The 18,796-nt window shown below is 36.7% G+C and overlaps 2 protein-coding genes across 2 annotated transcripts; one reads left to right on the top strand and one right to left on the bottom strand.

Moving 5' to 3' along the window:
- The first annotated feature begins 2,600 nt into the window (after positions 1-2,600).
- LOC117411153 (ATP-dependent RNA helicase A protein-like) lies at positions 2,601-9,032 on the top strand. The gene is made up of 14 exons (XM_034018364.3): positions 2,601-2,740; positions 2,960-3,100; positions 3,347-3,458; positions 4,090-4,229; positions 4,364-4,512; positions 5,055-5,174; positions 5,300-5,411; positions 6,033-6,189; positions 6,355-6,452; positions 6,726-6,896; positions 7,171-7,383; positions 7,484-7,701; positions 7,791-7,991; positions 8,150-9,032. The coding sequence occupies exons 1-14, from the start codon at positions 2,630-2,632 to the stop codon at positions 8,361-8,363; spliced, it is 2,157 nt and encodes a 718-aa protein (XP_033874255.2). The 5' UTR covers positions 2,601-2,629; the 3' UTR covers positions 8,364-9,032.
- A 38-nt stretch (positions 9,033-9,070) lies between these two features.
- Positions 9,071-16,997, bottom strand: LOC117411156 (testicular spindle-associated protein SHCBP1L-like). The gene is made up of 10 exons (XM_034018378.3): positions 16,306-16,997; positions 13,603-13,752; positions 13,172-13,386; positions 13,003-13,089; positions 12,674-12,892; positions 12,224-12,329; positions 11,342-11,495; positions 10,828-11,078; positions 10,453-10,572; positions 9,071-9,845 (listed from the first exon to the last, which is right to left on the bottom strand). Exons 1-10 carry the CDS (start codon positions 16,726-16,728, stop codon positions 9,597-9,599), a joined length of 1,974 nt encoding a protein of 657 aa, XP_033874269.1. The 5' UTR covers positions 16,729-16,997; the 3' UTR covers positions 9,071-9,596.
- Positions 16,998-18,796: the final 1,799 nt, after the last annotated feature.

The raw sequence follows: 18,796 nt of genomic DNA, 5'->3' as shown, positions 1-18,796 counted from the left end.
AGGGACTTTTTCGACCTGAAAAAAGAAACAAGGCTAGGGGTCACAAATGGAGATTAGATAAAGGGGCATTGAGAACAGAAAATAGGAGGCACTTTTTTACACAGAGAATTGTGGGAGTCTGGAACCAAGTCAGCAGTAATGTTGTTGAAGCTGACACCCTGGGATCCTTTAAGAAGCTGCTTGATGAGATTCTTGACATCACAAGAGATAGCTGCACTGGACTGCAGCATAAAGTAATATCTGCTAGAACAGGGGTTCCCAAACTGAGCAATGACATTCCATGTATTTTTTTTCTATAAATAACGAAAAGCAGGCGCCGTCGGCATCTGTAACTGTAGAAAAATAAAGTGTACAAGGGAGTATTGGCTCTGTCAATCAAAGCAGAAATTCACAAATCAGAGCTAACAGATTGCCTACCTGTACACGGGATGTAAAGCGAGAGCGCTGACAATAGGGCAGTGTTAAGGTCATGTGATCGCTCTGCTGGCAGATGTAAACAGTGTGTTCAGTATTAATAAAATTACAATATGTCGAATCCGCTACCAAAGAATACGTTTTGCAAAGTATAAAGAAGAAAAAAAGCAGCTACAGGAATTTTAATGCATTTGTTACGTGGGCTCAGTTTTGAGGTGCTGGAATGTTTTTTTTTTCTTCTTTTGTAAAAACGTTTTCAGACTAACTTGTACTTGATAACATTCATTTACAAATTCAATTGATACCTATGATGAATACGTTTTTGTGACTAATTAGCTATTAACATTTAAAATATTGAGTACTTTGATAGATGTTTCAATATTAACTAAATCAAGTTATTAATCAAACTCATATTGTTACATACCGCTAATTGATTTATTACAATGTTTGGATATACTGTTATTAATTACTGGCTCGTTCACAGTCGCCTTAAAATAACGCTAGAATATGTTTTGTTGGAAAATAATAATAATAAAAAAAAGCATTTTTTGACTGATTCAAATTTCGCTGCAGATGGACTTATTTTCATAAGTTTTCTTTTGGTTAAGTGGCGTAGCTGCTATGGGGGGGGGGGGGGGGGGGGTTTGCAAGCCAACTGAATGTGATTTTGCAAGTTGTATTTGGTTGCACAGAGTAGTGGCGAAAAAAGTAACTTATGCAAGGCTCTCGTTTCCCTCTGTATTGTGCGCATTTGTCTTTTTTGTGCATGACAGTTCAGCATGAGAGGTAACGGTTGGACGTTTTAGTTACAGTGTGCAGAAATTAGGATTTAAGTTATGTTTTTGTGCACATTGTACTGGTTTTACTCAAAGTGATTCCTGTTCAGGTATTTATGAATGGGAATAATAAGAGACATGCACTTCTTTCTTGTTTGATGACCAAGAAAAATAACTGCATTTCTAAAATGTTCAATTATACAAAAGGTTTGATAAAAAACGTCTGTTTAGTTTTTGCAATTTATTTTATTTGCTAAAATTAAAGTATTTCACTTTTTTTTCACTCAATGCATATTCTATGTGATGTCCCTCTTTCACAATATTTATTCAAATGAATAAAGGACAGTTTAGATTAGGTTTATTTATAATGTTATAGGTTTAAACATAGAAAATGTTTTTAATTTGACATTTTCCTAATGAGTGCTAATAGTGGGCCGCATGTGCAGCTGAACAGGTGAGCCTCGGGTTAAAAAGTTTGGGAACCCATATGCTAGAAAGTGTCCTCAGGGCATCAGATGGGGTGCGTTCACGGAGAGCATTCTGCTCAGATTCTGTGCAGAATCTGACCAATTTAGCCAATGGGTGCGTTCACGGAGGTCATTCTTAGAAGATCATTGGCTAAATTGGTCAGATTCTGCACAGAATGATTTCCGTGAATGCACCCATGATTCTAGGGCATTTGCCAAGCACGCCCACCTTTCACTTCCAGAGCTAGGCAACTCCACGAAGTCAACCCAACCTGACCCTAACCCAACCCCAGCCCCAATACCTAACCATTACAATCATCGAATGGCCTAAGGACACTTTCTGGTGGATATTCCTTTGTGCTGCGGATTGCACCCCCTTTCTCCTTTGTGCTTCCGGAGTGGTCGTTCATTTTGATACTGCCGGTGTTGTGATGGTCTGTCTGTAAAAATTGCGGTGAGGGGATTTTTTTTATGCATTTATACCTTTTTGTAGCTTTACATAATTTTACATTTAAAATATTTATCGTGTATGCAAGCCGTTATTATCATATTATCATTTGTTTATGTGGTGTGTTGTTTTATGCTGGCCCGCAAAGTGCACACTCAATTGCACTATGTTGCTTTTCACTGTACGCTTGCTAATTTGTTGTTATTTACAGTGTATCTTTTGTAAAATATTTACCGCGTTCTGTTAATGTTTTGTATTGTATTTACTGTTGCTGAACACATACTCTAAACAAACAAAAGCAAACTAGTCCTGTTTGTTTTTGGTACAGTCAGTTAAGTAAGCCGGTACCATCACGGACTGTGTGAACGCGCCTGGCAGTGCAACAAGAAGCAAGCACCAGGTGATGCTTGTGCATATTTCATTATGATCGACTTAAGTTGCATTGCTTCCCTAACAAACCTTTTTATAATTTTTTTTGTAAACACAGATCATAAGTTGTTCATCCTGAGAACCGGGGTCTCACAATGGCGGACATTAAAAACTTCCTTTATGCTTGGTGTGGGAAGCGCAAAGTTACTCCCAACTATGATGTTCGAGCCACAGGAAATAAAAACAGACAGAAGTTCACGTGTGAGGTATGTATGTAAACTGCTTTTTAAAATCTTTAGTATTCATGTACCACATTATGCGCTATATAGAAGAGAAATAAATACAAACATTTAAAATGTCTGTCTTATTTAGTTCTTAAGATGTTTTTTAGAAATGTATACAACATTTATAGACACACAAAAAATGCTTTAAATATATTTTCTATTCAAAATGAAAGTAGGTTAGCTATTCCTTTTGTTTTCCAGGTTCGGGTAGAAGGGTTCAACTACACAGCTATGGGGAACTCAACTAACAAGAAGGATGCTCAAGCCAACGCTGCCAGAGATTATGTCAATTACCTTGTCCGTATTGGGGAGGTAAAAGCTAGTGAAGTTCCTGCCTTGGGGGTTAGTATGGCTTCTCTGCCTTGCTATATACTTACTGTTTATTTTGAATAGGTCATTGTACTTTTGGATAACAACTTTGAAATAACACATTTTTTAGGGTTGAAACATTAGTAAAGTTACAGTTGCCAAAACAGTGTGTAACAGTACAATCATTAACGCATTTAAAAGGAAAGATTGCAAAGTTCAGTCTTTAAGGAACTTTCATATAACCATGGGAAGTCTTATTTGGGACCTTTGTTTTTGCAGACGAGTATGCCTGGTGCGGATGTCTCCATTGATCCTGGTGGAGGACGTGGCTTTGGCACCCTTCCTCCAAACGCACCGCTTCCACCTCACTTGGCAGTTAAGAATGAAGCAGGTAATTTGCGTCCTGGCTGTGCGAAGTCGCCGGTCATTGCTGTGGATTCCAGAGGGAGTGTCGTATTGGCTCTGGCTCTCCCACGGGTCAGGGAGGCAAAACCACCAGACTCTTTATCCTCATTGCACTACAGCAGACCCTACCGGCCAGGCACCTTGTGAGCTCAGGTGGACAACTGCGAGGCTGGCCTTTGTCCTCTAGAGGCCGGTAACTCATTGACATGTGGTCTCGAGTCCCTGGGTGGAAAACAGAAAACTGGCTTGGTCGTGGGATCAGAGGATGCCCACTGAACCTTCAGTTCTCCTGAACTGTGGGGGGAATTTCTGCTAATTTGGGCACTCTAAATACAAAATAAATAAATACATAAAAATAATGAAACAGCTAAGATCTCATGAATGCCACATTTAAAATATACAACCTATTGCAGTTCTGGTCAACACAACATCTGATCCTACAATTTAGTCATAACAAAATCTGCAGTGGAAAATGCCCAGGGAATGGGTTTTGATAGGCAGGAACTCTATTAGTGCATATTATTCTTGGTAGGTTGTAAAGGTTTTGCATTGTACATATTGCATGTACTTTTACTGTAAATGTTTTTACATGGCTAACTTAATTTTCATCTATTCAGATGTTGAACCTGGACCTAGTTCTGGGCCAGTCCCTGGAGTGACTGGTTTGGGTTATTCAAACTTCAGTGGGGCACAGTGGGAACGTGGAGTCAATTTGAATGACTATTATTCAAAGAGAGAGGAACAGGAAGCACAAGCTGTGAGTGACACTTTTTCTTATAAAATGTCCTAGATTGATATGTATTAATACTTTAATCTGATGGTACTGTTTTGTAAATATACAATTATGAATTATTATTAACTAAGTTGTTTACTTACACTTGCATGTCTCAGACTCTTGAATCTGAAGAGGTAGATTTGAACGCTAGTCTCCATGGTAACTGGACCCTAGAGAATGCCAAGGCCCGTCTGAACCAGTTTTTTCAAAAGGAGAAGAATCAAGCAGATTACAAATACAGTCAAGTTGGACTGGACCACAACAGGTTTGAGGGTTTATCTAGAGGTTGTCTTTTGTTGGGATATTCTTGTACAGTCAGTTGACCTCCTTTTGAGGTTTTCTTGTCTTATTTCATATTTGGAAAAATTAAGCAGGTATATTTACTGACTGTAAATTGAGTTAAATAGTGTTCACTCAAAGTACATGGGTTCACATGCACAACTGAATTATAAGTAAGCTATAGTTGTAATTTTAAATAACTGACATAATAAAATATTATTTAATGATGATATAAGAATAAGTCTCTAAAGCTGCAGCCTCCGTTTTAATGTAATATGTGGCTACTACTACTAATCAAGTTTACCAAGACAAAGCTACTATTTCTGAAAAGCATATGGATGTGTTTTTTTTTATATATTGAGGCACCAGTGTGCTTGTCTTTTTGAGTTTGAGTCTTTAACAGAGGGGGATGAGTACTGAAGCAAAGTTGTGGAAATGTTAGATGCTGATAGAGAATGTCTGAGGTGGACTTTTTTTTTTTTTAGTATTAACATTTTAATCTTTTTATGAATCTTTTGTGTTTTTCAGTGTACCCCAGAACAAATCAACACAGATCTCCAAAATGAATCAAATGGAGCAGGATAAAAATCTGCAACAGGTAATATACTTTATCTTAAGCATATACAATTTCCTTAAGTTGCCCCTCATGTAACTTAGACATTTTGACACTGTATTCCCAGTTGCATTGTATTTTCCATTTATTAATTTTTTAAAATTTTTTTCAGATTATATCCGAGCGTGAACAGTTACCTGTAAAAAAGTTTGAACAGTAGATTATGCAAACGATCCACAACAACCAAGTTGTCATCATCAGAGGTGCAACAGGCTGTCTTGGACGAGTTTATCAAAAGTGGAAAAGCTTCCGATTGTAACGTTGTAACCCAGGTAAGTACAGTTCCAAAAAAAGCTTGTCAATGCAAGGAATGTTAATTTATGCAGTCTGCATTTGCACAATCTGAATGGTTATCCTCCCAGAGGATCTCAGTAGTAATTAAAATAAAAAAAAAATCGTCTCTCTGGGAACCTCGACGAATAAGTGCTGTATCTGTTGCTGAACGTTTTGCCTATGAGCAGTGAAGAGGTTGGAAAGAGCTGTGGTTATAGTGTGCGCTTTGAGTCTGTACTCCCCAGACCACATGCCAGTATGCTCTTCTGTACAGTGGGTAGGTACTACATGTAACTGTGATTTTAACTTGGTATCCCCACGAGTGCTTTAAACTGGTTGAGGTGTTTTGAAGTTTAGTTCTTGGTGTAAGCTGAAGAGAAGAAAGGCCTATTATTGATCTAAACAACCCACAGGTGTCCTTCTCAGGAAATTGGAATTTGGTATTCGTGGGATCAGTCATGTGATTAGATTAAATCCACGAGAGATATTAATGTATTAGAATTTTATTCAGATTTATGCATTTACAGGCTTTTGATTTGGTTTAAACGTGATCATTGTGATCAGGATAAATTTGGGTGCGGGTTATGGTGAAAATTAACATGATTTGTATTTTTTTGCAGACTGATTTCCTTATGGTTGTGCTGAGGGATGTTGTACAAGCTTTCCCAGAGATCAGAATCATTCTCATGTCTGCTGCCATTGACACCACCATGTTCAGGGAGTACTACTTCAACTGCCCTGTAATAGAGGTTTTTGGACGCACATTCCCAGTTCAAGGTATTTCTATACAATTGTTTTACTTTAAATCATGACGGTATATATTTGGCTTCCTTGTATTTAAAGGAATTAAGGATTTAAGTTCAATACTTTACTTATTGATGCTGATCTGATACTGCATTGCTATTATACTATTAACAAATTCAATATTTTTCCCCCCCATAGAATACTTCCTTGAGGACTCTATCCAGATGACTCAATTTGTTCCCTCACCATCAGAGAGAAAGAAAAAGGACAAGGATGAAGAAGGCGGAGAGGAGGAGGTAGTTTATGCCATTGTCTTCATTTAAAACTTCAGTTCATGTGTCTGTGACAGAAATTACCAAATGTATTTGGTAATGAAATGATTAGCAAAGTCCAATTTTAAAATGTCCAGTCTTCCTCTTGTAAATGTTTAAAATAGAGAAAGAAAAGAAAAAAGTCATTTTAGTTGATCATGATCTGGCCAGTGTGGCATGGTCACACCAGTACTTCAGTGAAGATGTGAGTTAATGCAAGGTAACATTTTAAACTGTGCTTTCTCCTTTTGTTTTTAGACAAACTTTAATATCATATGTGGTCCTGAATATGGACCCGAGACCAAACGTTCCATGGCTCAGATAAATGAAAAGGAAACACCCTTTGAACTAATTGAGGCCCTGCTGAAGTACATAGAAACACTGAAAGTTCCTGGAGCAGTGCTGGTGTTCCTGCCGGGCCACACTTTGGTAAGCTGCTTCCTGTACACCTGACTGGATTCATAATGTAATGTGTGGTGGGAGAAAAAAAAAAAAAAAAAGTTAGAAATGTTCAAATTGAATTCTGTTTCTACAGGGAATCAGCGCTATATTACACTCCCAGATTCCAAGAGAGGAACAGCGTAGGGTGTTTGATCCTGTGCCATTAATATAATTGTGCATTAAAGTACTATTTCAAAATGGCAGTGATGGTATATGTAATGTGTTGTTTTTGGTGAATTCAACAGAGTGCTTGATGATACAGATGTTCAACAGTGTAGGACCAGATAACAATCTGGATGTGGTGATCTCCCTGCTAGCATTTGGAGCTTATCCCAATGTTTGTTACCACAAAGAAAAAAGGAAAATCCTCACCACAGAGGGTCGCAATGCTTTAATTCACAAGTCCTCTGTCAACTGTCTATTCAGTAGTCAGGACCTGAAGTACCCGTCACCTTTCTTTGTGTTTAGTGAAAAGGTGAGTGGGATTCAGTGATCTATTTAAGATGCACAATATTATATTGTAACTATATATAAATGCAACATAATTAGATATAGTTTAACCTGACATTTAATAGAATGTTTATTCAACCAAAAAAATACAGAGAAGTGGCACTGTATTTTATGGTGTGCTCACCACTAATAGTGATCTTAATATTTGTACTACGTTTCATATACACATCAGAACTCGGGCCATCTCTGCAAAAGGAATGACATTGGTTAGTGCTCTTCAGCTCCTCCTGTTTGCTTCAAAGAAAGTTACATCAGATGGTGAAATTATTCTACTTGATGAATGGTAAGAGTTGTTTTTGCCCTGCAGGGACTAGTTATTGCTGTCACTTGTATGAAGCAGATGCCTAATTTAAAAAATGTCTTTTGTTTCAGGATAAAATTAAAGATGTCTCACAATGTAGCAGCATGTACAACTGCATTACGAACAGGAATGGAGGCTGTTGTTGTCGAAGTCAGCAAAGACCCTGAAGATATTCGGCAAATGGATCCTATAAATCAGCGCATGCTGAACATTATCCGTCAGATTTCGAAGCCTTCCGCAACAGGACTTAATCTAATGGTTAACAACTCAAGGTAAGTGTTATGTGCCTCCCCAATTTAGATTAATTTAAAGCGTTGTTTTACACATCCAAACAAAGCATAACTGGAAATCGGGGTGGTTTTGTTCGAGTGCTGTAATGACCATCTATGCTTCTGTTTACCACATGGAAGTAATTTCTTTCTCCTCTTAGATTTGCCGATGGTCCACGGCCCCCTAAGATGCCAAGGTTTGCTGGCGGTGCTGGATACAGAGGACGGGGTGGTTACCACGGTGGAGGTATGGAGGTGGTGGCTACAGGGGATCGGACTATTGTGGCTACAGAGGGGGAGGAGGAGGATATAGGGGTGGGTATGGAGGTGGTTTTTAAAAAACAGTATGCAAAAGATAAATGCAGTTTTCTTTAGCCCAATGGCCATGTTGGGAGTGTATGTATTCAACCCCCCCCCCCCCAGAACGTAGTCCATAAAAATGTAAATTTGCACTTGGCACAATGACTGCAATAGGATAATTAGTGCATTTGTAATAAAGTATGTGGTGGGTTTTGTTTGTTTTTTATTGTCTTGAACACATTTGTTGAGTGTTTGTTTTTAAGGTAAACATTATCGTTAGTTTTCTAATACCTGCACAAAGTATGTGCAAGTGCATCTTTCCTGTAAAACTGCTTTGCTTTATCAAGTTTTGTGTTTGGGCTCGTCCAAAATTGTCATCAATTATAGCAAGTGTACATAGTGCCCTCCAGGACCATGGTTGGACACCCCTGCATTAGAGGATCCTTTTTCTCAACCAAAAGTTAAATATCATGAACTGTGACAAAAATGACATCTCTGGTGGCTACAGTTCTTTTGCAGGAAGGCATGTGAATATTTCAAGCTATATAAAATTCCGTCCTTTAAAAAACTTTTTTTTTTTTTATCAAAGTGTACACTGCTTCTCAACCCCTCCCAACACACGCTTTTTACTCTTTCAAAACATTTTGATAATTTTGGACGGACCCTTACTAATAGTAGTGAGCCAGACAAGACAATGCTTATGTTTGTAAAAGTCTTAAAACTAATAAACAAATTTAAACTTAACTGACTCAGCATTTATTTTCTTATGGGTAAACACAAGTACAAGGTCTCTATGGTATGATAACAAACATCATAAAAACAATGGACAGTAGTATTGTGTCCAAAATATACATTTATAAACACATGCATATTCATCTTTACATTTACTATAATGTATACCAATCGGTATTTCTGTGTGAAAATGTGGTAGGTGAATCTTCGAAGATGACATTTAACAACCTAGTTAACCATAACCGAAGAATGACATTGTTTTTATTTCTCTGTAGAACTTTCCTTTAGCTTTCTTTCTAGCATTGCTTTTAAAAGTATTCTGCATTTTAGAGTTATTTGTTCGTAGTGTGTAATTGTGGCCAAACAGTTATGTAACATAACTTACTGCAACAAAACCTGTATCAAAAATCTTGAATCAAATAGCAAAGCACTTAAAAGTTATTCATATATAGCCTTTTGGCTACAAAACCTTTTTTTATAGACAGATCTTTACAGGTATTTTTAAATGTTTCAATGTGTTATACCAAACATCATACTCAACTTTTTATATCAGATAAACAGCTAGCCAACTGTAATTTAGCTATTGGGTATCAGCCCAATGTCTCCCATTGTATTGGCTTCCAATTTATTAGTATTCATTTCAAGACTGAGGTTTTGCATTGCCTTTGGCAGGAGATCCCATTCTCTTTTGTCCCCACCGGCAGTACACTCCACATCATCCCCACGTACATAACATAGTTTATCAGGCAGAAGAATAGTGATTCCATATCCTTGGTTGTCATGAATATGATTATTGTCCATCTTCAGTAGTGGTGGTGGAAGAACCTGTGAATAACAAAAAATCTAGCTTTTTTTCCCCCCCCTTCTAAATAACATTTTTTGAAAAGTAGCTAAAAGAAACAACAAAAAATGAATTAACTGTACTGGTCACAGCCTATTTGTCTGTGCTGATCTTTTTACACATCCTTTACCAGTCTTTTAATACAATTTTTCAGCATCTGCTTTCTTCTTAGTCTCTTGTCATTTTGTAAATGTAGACACGGACCTTACAATTGGGTCTGATGCCTGCATGAGTGCCACTGTATTAGACACTGGAGGCTACTGACAGATGTATTAGTTTACCTTTTTTTAAGTCACATACTGGTATACAACTTCAACCACACTTGTTCCTCTAAGTTTTTTTTCTACAGTTCTCAGTCTGGGAGGTTATCTTTTTTTATGTATCTTTTATTATGTTTCTTTTCCCTGAACTCAATACTTAGTTAAACCTGATTTCTTGCCAACATTTTTTGCTTTACATCTCTTCCCATATGGCTATAATGAAAATACTGGTGTTATTTCTATTTTGCTTACTATTAAGTCATAACGGAAAATAAGTCTAATAGAGAAGGATTAGCTGAAACATTGTTTCTGAATCCTTTGTTGGTCTTACTTTCAAATTGATTCCTCCTAATAAGGTTTTCATGTCTTTCGTCTTCACATTGCTGCAGTGGTGAATTTCATTCCCTTCCAATGTTGCAGCACTTCCAGGAAACAGTTCAACTCCAGCCCCCTGATGCGATAAAAGAAAAACATGTTAGTTTTGATTTGTTTTTTGTTTTTGGAAGTGGAGGATTCTAATGTGTAAATGTGAAGTGCATTAGGAGTTCCGAGTAAATTAGGTTGTAGTACTTTTATTATATTATTAAGACACATTTAACATGCAGGTGTATGTTCTAATTAAATCTTGGATGACATCAAATATATTACTTTGTACATTAAAGTGAGTCTCTGTTTACCGTAATAAAATGTAATATTTTTCAGTTACCTGTGCACCAACAACCTCACAGTTCTTCATGATCAGGGAAGCCCCTGTCAGAACACAAACACCAGTGCCTTCACACTTAAAAACGCAGTTCTCAAGAATCATTTGTCCAGACTCTATTACCACAATACCATCGCAGGTTCCATTCTGCACCAAAGTTAGGTTCATCAAAGTAACTTTTGTGGCTTTGGAAGCAACAAAATTATCATGTGCTGGATCAGAGAAAATAATAAGATCATCTCGATTTCCAGCTCCTAGTAAAAAAAATAAATACATTTTTAAAAAGTGCCATATCAAATCAAAACATTTTAACAAAAAATTATGTTCCACAATGATATATCTGTGTTAAGAGCTCTGCTTTTAGAGCTGACTAATTGTTCTTTCATAGTACCCCCAAGGTAGATAAACTGTTAGTAATCTACTCAGAAACAGTAGAATGAAACTGACCATTTATTAATTAAATAATCCTGACCTTCAATTTACAGGGAAATAGCAAATCTGAAAAACTGGCACACACCTTTTATGATGATGTCATCTGCCAAAAGACCAAGGCTAGTACCCTGGTATTCCCCTGGGAAAATCACCACAGTATCTCCAGAGTAGCAGGAGTCCAGAGCTGCGTCCAGGCTGTCATGCTGCTGAATCAGTGTTTCAGCAGAGAAGTTATTTATCTGCAAATGAAAACCGCAATTCAAATGTGATCTCTCATATATATCAATGCTATATTAAAATATTCAGACCATAATACTTTGGTGGCTGTCTGTAAAACACAGAACATGTCAGAAAGGAAACAATGAATGAGTAAGCAGTGTTCAGTTTGTGCCACAGTATTTCGTGACACAGGAGCGCGCTTTAAAATGGTGCAAGGAATCAGAATAAATTTGGACTGAAAATTTAAAGTTCATGTTTGTGTAATTTGTTCCTTTATTAAAATCATGAAGATATGATGATGTTCCCTGATGATTCAATACAGTTGGGGGTTAAAAACAATAGTTTTTAAACACATTATATATATATATATATATATATATATATATATATATATATATATATTACTAATTAAAAAAAATAATTAACAGCTATTGATTAAAAAAAGTCTAATCTCATTCCTGAACTGAATATTAATTACCAGCAATACACAAAACATATTCTATGTTAGAAAAGCACCAAAAAAATCCAAGAAAATGAAACAGATTTTAAATTTTGATTTGTTTCTTTGGTTTCCAAGACACAACTTTTGATGGGACTAAATATTTAGAGTTATGGTTTTCTAATAAAAAGTATTTATTTTGAACAGACCTTAGTTGAGTACTACAGTGAACTGGGGTCTCTAAAACTGTTGTTCAATTATTTATTTAATAAGCTAATTATTTTAGGAAGAAACCCAGTGATCACTCACCATGTCAGTAGTCATCATCTGTGCAACTATGTGAGTTACTATTTTTCCAGAAGCCCTTTGCCCTTTTCTGCGTTTTAATATTCTTGGAAAGAATGGTCCAATAGCTCTGGGATTCAACAAAATTGAAAAAAGAGCAATAATATTATCAAAGTATGCCTTTTTCTACATATTACAGACTTATTTGGAACAACCATAACATAATACTGTGGTTCTTCATTAAAAAACCAGCTGTGCTGTTGCAGACAGTGTCTTCAGGAAGTAAACGTGCCTTTTTACAGACCAGTAAGTGCGTGACAGAGATGTGCAATATCAGAAACCAATGTGTTATTATTATTTTCTATAATTTGTTCATTAACTGATTATATGGTAAATTATTTTTTATACTTTTATGTAAAATATGAGTCATAGAATTCCCATAACACTTAATATAATGCTAAATATTTCAGTTACCTGAGACGCATATCCTCCCAGAATTTCAACAAACCACAAAGCATCAGGATTTCATAGTATTTCTTCCAGCATTCCACAGCTTCTACTGGTAAAGGATCATCTCTTATGCTATTTTGGTATTCAATCAGCTCCAACCGTTTATTCCTGTATTTCTCTAGTGTCTTCTTGAAGCGCTCTCCAATAGGACCTGGTATACTTCCATCCTGAATGTCATAGTACCTGTAAACACCAAAGAAAATGTGTAAACATTTGCACTGCTAATTTCCCCAATTCCCTACTCTGTCTAATATTCTGTTTTTTACATTTTGTAGCTGCTAAATCAATCTTACAGCTGGATGCGTTTCTCAATTAGGCCAGCATAGTCTTCACATTCTTCTTCATCATCCCAGTCTCTCCAGAGAAAGTCATAGAAAAACCTGGAAACATCAAACAAAATATTATGAGCAGGCTGTTGTTGTTAAAAGACATATGAACACTTAAAATTGAAATACCAAATACCTTCCATTCTCCAAAGCTTGAGCAATATTGTTCACTGTAATATCTTGTTCCTCAATGGGATAGACTTCCAACAGTGGCACACAGTGATCCTCTCCATTCAAAACTTCTTCAACAAGCTCTCTTGGCAGATTGGCAATATTAGAGGAAAACGGCTCCACTACTGACACCATGACTCGCAGAGGGGGGATCTTGCTCTGACATGGTTTGCACAATACCTGAATGTGCAAGAAAAAACAGCTTACTAGCCCATTTCAATATACCATTTTAAAATACCCAATGTTACAAAGGAAGAGGCTAGCAACTCACTAGATTAAAAGCCTTTGCTCAAACGTGGATATACTAAGACAGGGTGGTGGATCACTGATAATGTCATTCATTTATACCCACAACTTGATAAATGCTACATGAAAAAAGAACAAACAAATGCTTACCTCAACAAGAATTCCCACATATGGTATTAGTCCTTCTTCGTAGTTTACAAGGAAGAGTTCAGGATTGGTTCTCCAGACTCCAGTCCAAGACCTTTTAGTTGTTAATTGGTCTGTAAGGTATTTGCTCATAGCTTCATCAGCAGCTTCAGCCTGTACCAGACATGTCAAGTCTCACGCATTCAGTGTGAGACTAATGCATTAGCATGCTATCTCACCTCTTACGCATTCCTAAGCTTATCAGATGCATTATGAATAATAAAAAAAAAAAAGATACAGTGTATATAAAGAGTTAAATTATTTTTTACTCAGGTGCTGTATACACACAGCAATACATCCGGGGCCTCATAGGAAAGTGCAGGCATGGGGGCTTTGGTAATCAAGGAAACTACAGGCCAGTTGTTAACTTCAATTTAATATATTTATTTATTTTTATATTCATTTAATTTAGTGTTTTGGTTATGGTTTATTTAATTATTTGATTTTTCTTGTATTGATTTTAGCAATACAAGAAAAAGCAGTGTGGAGTAGTGGTTAGGGCTCTGGACTCTTGACCAGAGGGTTGTGGGTTCAATCCCTGGTGGGGGACAGTGCTGATGTACCATTGAGCAAGGTACTTTACCTAGATTACTGCAGTAAAAACCCAACTGTATACATGGGTAATTGTATGTAAAAATAATGTAATTGTATGTAAAAAAAAAAAAAAATTGTTATCTTGTACCAATTGTAAGTCACCCTGGATAAGGGTGTCTGCTAATAAATAATAATAATGCCAAATAATTTGACTTTGTACTTTAAAGTGTTTTGAATGGATGACCACTATGACAAGGTGATATATAAAATAAACATACTGTTGTATTGATAAAAATTTTCTTTCTTCTTTTTTTGTTTACATCAAAACAGTTTATTCTTGAGTATTTTTCTTGTTCTGTCCACTGTCTGTGTGCCTTAAACCAGGGGTTATCAACTCTGGTCCTCATGGATCTCCAACTATCCAGGTTTTTGATCCAACCAGCAACTAAATGTTTATATAAAAATCTACACTGGTTTGCACTGCATATAGAACTCTCACATATCCTAAATTTTAGTATGAATTCGGACACTTAAGTGTTCCATATGCAATATTAAGTAGTGTACATTTTAAAATAAACTATTGCGTGCTGGTTGGATTAAAAACATTGGATTGACACGCCCTGTGTGATGGGCCTGCCTGCGTTAACCGAGATTGCTACAAAGGAGTAAAAATAATGAGAACACTAAGTGAAACTGTACAGTTTGGTGGTGACGATAGATTATTTTATTTCAAAAAAACAAATTTGGAACCGAATGTGGTATATATATATATATATATATATATATATAATTGATATTTTATTCATATTTTGGAGGTATCATATTCATAAAGTGAAATGGTCAGGCCGTAAACCAAATTTTAATCTGTTTAAAATAGAAATGGAAGATTATATCAGCACCATCAATACCATTAAAAATGGGAAAGCAAAAAAAAAAAAATCTGCTGTTTTTGATTTATTCAATTTATTCAAAAAGTGAGAATGCAGTATCCCTGGTAATGTATAAAGATGATGTAATTTCTTTAGAGATGTTATAAAAGTATTCCTCTTGTTGTATATTCTTGTCATATTTTTGTGTTTATGCAATAAAAAAAATACATTGGTGTCAGAAGTGGACATAGTACCCTGGCACGCACTCGTCGGACTGTAGCCTGGTGAGCAAATCCGCTTTAGTGCAAGAGGTTCCGGGTTCGCCTGTATGTGGATTGCCTCGCTTTGTGTAATGCGCCTGCCTGCGTTAACCGAGATCGCTACTATATATATATATATATATATATATATATATATATATATATATATATATATATATATATATATATATATATAATTATAATTTAGTGCTAATATTTTTCTAAAAAGAACACTTTACTTTTTCAAAGGCTGTTTTGTAGGGTTACCATATTGCTCCAGATTAACCGGACGCTTTGAGACAGACCGGAATTTCAAAATTCCCCCTAAATTGAAAGTAATTCACGTATAAATGAGCTCCACCTTTGCTGAGGTTAATCCTGCTGTGGTGGAATTGCTTGGCCGCAGCAAACAATTCACACTGATCAGCTGCTTCTGATCAGATCTTAATGAACGAATAGCTAATTTATCGATAGAGCAACGAGATGATGATGAAATTGTATTTGCAGAATAATATGGGCGATTGAATTTTAACAAACAGAAAAAAATAGCGACTGGCTGCAATTCATTCTTGGTATAATACAATTATTTGACGCGCATGCGGGTATTTAACCACCATTATTAATTTTAGCTAAGGATGGTTCATTTACACCTTCATTTATTTCAATTTAGGGGCAAGTTTGAAATCCCGTTCTGTCTCACAGCGTCCGGTTAATCGGGAGCCACATGGTAACCCTATTTTATGCAGTACCATACAATTTAGCCTATGGCAGAATTCATGGCAGTGAATTAATCTGTTTTAAACTCTTCCTTGTGAACATTGGTAATTTGTGGCGCTATGGATAAAGCCAATGTGCCCGTAGTTTGAATTATAGAGGCCCTAGGCCTAGATAATAATTTTGTATTAAGTTTTTAACTGTTGTTTTTTCTTTTTCTTTAGTATAATTACTACATATTTGTATATGTTTCTGAAATATAAATAGATAATTAGATTTATATGACTTGCCTTGCAAATTCCAAATATCTGGTCGCAGTACAGGGTGACCTTCTCCTTCTGGGTGTATTTGTAAGGTGAGATATAAATTGTCGGCAGATCGCGGGCCTCCTCGACAGTAACTGTCTCATCTCTGTTACGGTTGGGAGTGAGGAGGCGTCGCCTGACCCCGGTGTCTGCTCTGCTTGGTGTCGAGGCCTCCCGGAGAGGTGGAGGAGAGGCTGACACTACCCGGTGACCGGCCGCAGCTGATGCTGAAGAAGGGGACATAGTCTTAGCGCCGAATGCCGCTGGTTGTCGGGGCTGCTGTTCAGCTCTGGTCGCGACATCCCCTCTTTCCTCCTGGTTTATGGTTGCGGTTGTCAGTTTCTCATTTGCCCCTTCTGGGGATTCAACAATAGAAGTTGAATCGGTCATTGTGCAGTTCGACGACATTTACCACGTTGTTACTATACCTACTGTTTTTTTTTTTTTTGTTTTGTTTTGTTTTTTTTTTTGTTTTTTTAACGGCTGTCACAGGTTCTTGATCTTGACAGACGCATTTAAAAAATGTGCTCGAGCGTCGAGAATCGATTCAATTACAGTTGCCGCGAGGAGTCTCCTAGTGAGAATAAAAACAGCATTCCCTCTCAACTCAGTACGTCGTACTCCGTTCAGATGGGCTTTTCCTTGTTTTCTGAACGAAAATCATTTGTGCATGCCCGGGCAAGCGCAGTACATGGCGTTCAACGTTTTAAACGCGTAAAGCAAAATGACACCACACCGGTAACACATTTTGAAAATTTAGGAAAAATTCACGTTACACCGGTTGGTGTTTTATTATGAAACCTAACGTAGGAGCTACTCCCTTTTGGTATCAAAACAGTGTTTAAGTACATTTATTTTATTTTTGTAGTTATTACAGCGGTTATAGGCAAGGTTGCACATGTTTACTTATGTGTAGTTTATGATGCTTGATGACTTGTGCTGATATATTACATTAGCATGGGGACTTTCATTAGGTCTCTAAACTCAGCTTTTAACAATGATAATCATCTCTTAATAAATCTGTATCTTCCAGCTAAAAGCAATTAATGATACACCAGTATTTTTAATTCAGTTTAATTTCCCAGTACCGTTTGGCTGGGGGTGTTCAGGATTGAGGATTTGCTTTGATAGGAAGCCTGTCGACACCATGCCTGTTGGTCTCACCTTGCGCGAGTAATACATTCACCACCTTTTAAAACAAATAAAAAAATCACATAACAAATGCTCTGCTATCCCGTGTTATTGAAGCTGTTAGCCGAAGTGAATGATAAAGAGTTAAACATTTCTTCTGACAAGCACACTCATCACGGGAAGAGTGGGCTCCTTCAGATGTATTTAAAGGTTAAGTAAACGCTTTCCAAAAGAATTGAACTGTATGGAAGGATCTCCTATGTAGGACTTTATATCTCCTAGGTAGGACTTAAAAAATAAATAAATAAATAAATAAAGTCCTACGTAGGAGATTAAAGTCCTACATAGGAGATACTTTTATTGATTTTTTCTAATTTGCACTAGGACGCTTCAGTAGTACTGAACAATGGGCGTCAGTAAAGGCAGTGAATCTTTTAAAACCTCAGTTACTATATACATTTAAGAGAAAGATAAACTCATAATAACACTGCTTTTACAATATTTGGCCAGTAGATGGTATCAAGCACTAAAAACATAAAAATAGGATTCTATCCATTTAACATACAAGTTGTGTTGAAACCCTGTCCATAGTATTTTCTTAAACTTGTGCTTGCTCTTATTGTATTACTTGTATTGTAACGCTTGAAATGTTTTTGCTTACGATTGTAAGTCGCCCTGGATAAGGGCGTCTGCTAAGAAATAAATAATAATAATAATAATAGTGTAGATCATGGAAGAATATCAACATGCTTTTCAGGGGTGACAATGGCCCGCATCATTTACATCACTAAAACATATTTTAAGTACAAGTACAGAACAGTATGGCTGATTACTAGATATTGAAAGCTTTTTTTTTTGTTACAAGCATTGCTGGATTTGAACTGAGCTCAGTAAGTATTGAAGGCACTTGGAAGGAGGAATCCATGAACTCATACATGTAGTTCACCACAAAGTTGTCAAACACTAGAATGTCTGTCTCATCATCAGTTATCTCCGTGGAGATAAATTGAACTGCTTCCCCCTCTGATCTGAGGCACATAGGGGTAAGACGGGACAGTTAGGCACTGTGTGGGAGCAGACAAAACACTTTTGTCAACTCCTGTAATCAGAGTAGAACAGTATCATCTCATGTCACGATGTGTCGTGGGGACACCCTGTTTCACCCCTTTCTGGATCTTCACCCATGATAAAGATGAAAGCTTAATCGTAACAAAGGGTTAAATGAGCAATATCATTATTATTAGCAGTTGTTGTCAACTGCCTCATTGATCTCTTTTGAAATACCACTATTTGTGTCTGGTTCAAAAAGTATTTCTCCCCACCCCCTGACACTTGCCTGTCGTGT

This window comes from Acipenser ruthenus, chromosome 10 (assembly GCF_902713425.1).
Source record: "Acipenser ruthenus chromosome 10, fAciRut3.2 maternal haplotype, whole genome shotgun sequence".
Lineage (NCBI taxonomy): Eukaryota > Metazoa > Chordata > Actinopteri > Acipenseriformes > Acipenseridae > Acipenser > Acipenser ruthenus.
Note: the sequence above shows the minus strand (reverse complement) of the source record. Positions and strands in the feature narration are given on the sequence as shown.